Raw genomic sequence first — 5,279 nt, 5'->3', positions numbered from 1 at the left:
TGATTTTATATATTCCTAAACAAAATGTAACTGTTACTTAAACAAATTGCAAATGATTTTGATTATACAGTGATATTTACATACTAAGTTTCTGATCACATACGTTACAATAATAAAATATAATTTATCAAATTAAAAAAAATTATTTCATCTCGGAAGAGAATTATCATAAAATTACATTCGAAATTGGAAACAAATATGAGGTTATTCTTGCGTTCACTAACTTGCGTCTTTTGGCTTTTGTTCAATCAAACAAATCAATCTTTTCTATTCTGTATTTAAATACCTATCAATGCAAAATGCAATACTAGTTACTTGTAAAAATTGACATTTTTCTAATATAATTTTTGTCTCTTATTAGGCTGTGGATGCGTTATTAGGATAAAAAATCGCCAGCTAATTATAGTTAGTGGCAATTAATTGTGGAAGTCAACTTATTCAATATGTAGTATGTAATATAATACTAAAAAAAACAATACATTTTAACTTATTTAATGTTAATCCCATCTATACAATGTAGCTGCTTCTAATACCGACTTTTGTTCAAATAATCTTTCTTTCTTACGAAACTATGGGAATTCAAAATAATAAAACTTTTTAATAATAATTTTATTACAGCTATATTTACATCTGTACCTATATCACACAATTATTGTACTCTCACAATTTAAACAAACATCACAAAATAAATCTATCGAAAAATATAAAAATCAATATCTTTATTAAAGAAAAGACTATTATAATAAAATAACTTCTTATAATTTTCGATAGAGCGGTCGAACGACCTATAAATTACAACAGAAACAATCACAACTTCTTCTTGGACTGATCGATCGACTTCTTCGATCTTTTTAAACCCGAAGTATCCATCAACTGATTCATTCGTTTACGCTGAACATAGTCAGCTAACTTCTTAAAACCAGATCGCACAATATACATTAAAATTAAAGAAGAGAATATTACCAAAGCAATGAATAAAAAGAGAATGTCAAGAGAGTAATATTGAATGAAGTTCAGATCCTTCGCTGGTGACTGCAAGTGATAAGCTCCCTTGTGCCTTATCACATATTCTGTCCAATAGATGGCTCGTTCCAATGGCGATTCTTTCTGATCTCTTAAGAGAACTTGACGTTTCTTAACTTGATCCTTGTATTTGGGGTCATTGATGACCTCTGTGATGGCTTTGAACAATTTGTCAGCAGTTAGATATTGTAAGTCCAGTTTTTTGGCGTAGCCGTCGACTTCGGCTTTGGCGGCGTTGGAGTCGTGGTCACAGAAGATGGGGATGCTGACGATCGGTACTCCGTGGTAAACGGTTTCGAACATGCTGAGTAGACCTCCGTGAGTTACGAATGCTTTGATCTTTGGATGACCTGAAATTTATAACGATTTTTAGATGTGATGTTAATGTTTTAGATTATGGCTTTAGTTGGGATAAACTCCTCTATCTTCTATGTTTTCTCCTACTTTTCAAGTTGTTTGAACCAAATTTCAAAGTACGAAAATAGATACGACAGATGACTACTCTAATAGCATGGTAATATTCTGATAAGTCACTTTCTTAGTGTTTAAATAACCACTGAACATTTTTGAATCAAAATTTAAAAAAAAACCTTAGAGGTGTCAAGGGATACCCGGATGGAACGAAATTCCTTTCGATTAATTTATATGTTAATTGGTATCATAACAGTATGATAGATTTTCTCGACACCAATCTTACGACGAAAAAAAAAGCCAACATCACGAGGTGTTCCCAGGCGGTCACCCATCCAAGTACTGACCTCGCCCGACGTTGGTTAACTTCGGTGATCGGACGAAAACCGGTGTATTCAACGTGGTATGGACGTTGGCGATAGCTAAATTGAAAATGTAAAATATAACAACTATAGCAAAAAGTGTCGTTACAACTTTTGGTCTTAATTTATTCCGTCTAGCCCCCTTTCACAACGCGCGATAAGGAACTTCGTTCCAAAAAACAAATGCTTTAAACTAAAAATTACCTAATAGATCTTGTTGGGGCAACCATTTGTACAGCCTAACATTCGAGGGTATATCTGTCAAGTTCTGCTCAGCGTCCTGCTTCCACAGAACTCTTTGCGGGAGTCTTCCCAAAGCCTCAACCATCATTCTGTGTACCGTGAGCGGCATGTTGTCTGTTCTTACTGATGATCCCATAGATACGTAGACAAAGCCTTCATTACCAGAACCAGAGATCCAGTCTTCTAAATCCTGAAAATAGGTATAAAAGTCAAGAAGGAACTTACTTATTGCTAAGTTACTTACATCATTGAGGCTGAAGATCTTTCAAGTGGGAAAAGAATATTTAAATTTGAAAAATGTTATTTAAAAAAAAACATTATTTGACTTATCAATAAAGAAGTGAAATATAACTAGAAGTGGAAATTTGCACTTCACACTTGCGTGTTTTATCCACGAGAATGTAAGTGCGTGCTCCTATTTTACCATGCCTACTGCTGATAGAGGACAAAATATATTTGTTTGTATTTTTTGTTTTATTTTTTATTGGCAATTAATTACTTAAACATGTCATATGGAACATGGTGTAATGGTTGCAGCTCCTTACACGCATTTTGTAAAACAAAAAACTTGGCGATAAAAGAGTGAGTGAGTTATTGCCAGTTCTTCAGGTCTATTCTACGCACTTGATTTGAGAACTGGCAGTAAATGTTAATAAGACGCATTTAGCATTTAATATGTATTTCTTTATTGACGTTCATAACTGTACATTGTGTTACCTAAATGAATAAATAATTTTGATTTTTTTTGAACACATTTGACATAGATTACCTTACCGCATTCAATTTCTTCGGTTCCTTACAATGTATGCACGCAACTTCAGCAACGTTCGGCAAATACGGCCGGGGATAGGACACGGAATAATGCCCATTCTGAAGTATGAAGCTCACATTCTTTCCCATATCGTACACATGAGGGATTTGCTGTCCAAAATGTTTCCTCAAAACACCTTGGAGTATTGTGACACTCAAAGCATGTCCAGCGAAAGCACCGACGTGCCAAAACGTATTTCTGACACGGTCTATAAAATTCAGGTTATCCGTAAACGATTTTGCAAAAATTGGAGTTACGGAGTATGGAGCTGGAGATCCGGATATACTGGTAGGTCCGGAATAGAATCCAACAGTGTTGATGTACATGAAAGGTACTTTTTGCCGATACACAATACCCAAGGCACATTCAGGGTAAGCGCCATCGAGAATGATTAGATCATATGTCCTTCCTGATCGAAGGAATGATCTGGTTTCGTAATCATTGAGAAATGCGTCGCAAGCCTGAAACAAATTAAGATTCATCAATTAATTAAACGGTTATATAGGTGGCGTGTTCACACCTAAACCTAAGCAATTAATACAAGATCCATTAAATAAAATAAAATATGTTTATTTTGGAATATAAGACATAGCTATCTATTCCATGTCATTAAATTTGTAGAGTTAGACATCCCTATTCATCGGCAAAGAAGACAAAGGGCCGAGAGAAAAAGCAGGCTTAAAAAACTCTCGGTACTCTTTTAAAATATCAAATCATCATGCAAAATGACTATGGCAAACATAGATAGAAGAAAATAGAAAGAGGGAGATATGGCTCTTTATTTTTATTAAATTACAAAACTGAACGTTATTATTATATATCTATTATCTAATATATAAAATTCTCGTGTCACAATGTTCGTTCCCATAATCCTCCGAAACAACTCAACCGATTCTTATGAAATTTTTAATGCATATTCAGAAAGTCTGAAATCGGCTACTATCTATATTTCGAACCCCTAAGTGAGGGGTGTCCCAAAAAAATATTTTAATTTTTTGAACAAATTTTTTTTTTTTTAATTATACAACATACAAAAATACATACAACCCTTGATTACCACCCCTCTACGATCGACCCCTATTTTTTTATTATGGTAGATAGTTATTTTTATTGAACAAAAAAATGTTTCCTAGAAATAATATACATGGCAAAACGACGTTTGCCGGGTCAGCTAGTTAATTACATAATAAATTTTGAGATGTCAAACCGGAAGGAAGGACAGAATTAACAGAAGGTTAAATGGAACATTGTACGGAGAAATTTGTCTACAGAGAGTTTAGGAGTAGTGATTAATAATTGTTAATCTCAAAAAATACCTACCTCATATCCAAATCTCACAATATCCTTGTACGGTAGTGGTTCCTCACCCCTCATCCGGGCTCCCACTAAGTCCAAAGACATATAACTTCTAATAAAGGAAGCCAAACCTTCGGGAGCTATCTCTTCTAAGCCTTCAAGGTGGAAGTCTGGTTGAAACGCACTAATCAAGGTTATATTGTTACCTCTGAAAAAAAAATCTAATTTGTAAACGAATTTTATTACACAATTTATCTATCTCGATGTATCGAATGCATAGTAGTAGAATTTACATAGTATGTCTTGCGTTCATTAATGTAATAAATTCTATTTTATGGTAATTGCGTATATGATAGACAATGTTTCTTGCTTCAATAGAAAGTAATATATATTATTTTACGGATATTCTATCTTTGCAAGAAAGTTTTAGATATTTAAAACACGGGTTATCTTATGTCATTACTTTTTTATTTCATTGAAATTATTTTCTCATTTCATGCAAAGCTAGAATCTGGATAATGCAATGCTGTTACACATTATGTGTAAGCTAACAAAATATCTTGAAAAACCAGAACAGATCTTCATAAGCTAAAAACTCTTGATTAACAAAAAATCGCATATAAACGGTCTATTCGTTTAGATACCAGAAACAAATACACAAACACGTCCAACGTATGCCTCTTTTGCGTCTGGTGTGAAACATACCTGGATTCAGTTACATAATTCTGAATCCAGTCAATGTAAGCTATTTAAGAATAAATCACCTTCTAATAAGCCCTCTGGCGAGTTCCCAAAAAGGTATTTTATGTGACTTTGTTCCTCCCATTGTGATCATCAATATATTGCTTCCACACGCTGACGCAGCAAGTAAAATCGACAGACAAAGAATTGGCCATCGCGTCCCCTGAAACAAATATTTTCTCTTTACATTTGTTATAACACTCTGACAACGTAGGTAATTAACCAAAAATTGTGTTGAAATGATAACAAAACTATTATCAAAATGTCGTCAAGCTTTGGTCGATTTTTCTCTTGGTTCTCAACCTATACTGAAACGGAAAGTATTCTTATTGTGGAACAATAGTTTAATTATAAAATTTAAGTGTTATTTAGAAATTATTATCTCAAGTACT

The 5,279-nt window shown here is 33.6% G+C and overlaps 1 protein-coding gene and 1 non-coding gene across 2 annotated transcripts; both read right to left on the bottom strand.

Moving 5' to 3' along the window:
- Positions 1 to 592: 592 nt before the first annotated feature.
- Positions 593 to 5,066, bottom strand: LOC125051643 (UDP-glucosyltransferase 2-like). Its single transcript, XM_047652130.1, has 5 exons — positions 4,911 to 5,066; positions 4,171 to 4,354; positions 2,814 to 3,311; positions 2,001 to 2,229; positions 593 to 1,373 (listed from the first exon to the last, which is right to left on the bottom strand). The coding sequence occupies exons 1-5, from the start codon at positions 4,979 to 4,981 to the stop codon at positions 808 to 810; spliced, it is 1,548 nt and encodes a 515-aa protein (XP_047508086.1). The 5' UTR covers positions 4,982 to 5,066; the 3' UTR covers positions 593 to 807.
- LOC125052084 lies at positions 1,733 to 1,851 on the bottom strand. Its single transcript, XR_007117400.1, has one exon. It is a non-coding gene; the product is annotated as a 5S ribosomal RNA (ribosomal RNA).
- Positions 5,067 to 5,279: the final 213 nt, after the last annotated feature.

This window comes from Pieris napi, chromosome 8, assembly GCF_905475465.1.
Source record: "Pieris napi chromosome 8, ilPieNapi1.2, whole genome shotgun sequence".
NCBI lineage: Eukaryota > Metazoa > Arthropoda > Insecta > Lepidoptera > Pieridae > Pieris > Pieris napi.
Note: the sequence above shows the minus strand (reverse complement) of the source record. Positions and strands in the feature narration are given on the sequence as shown.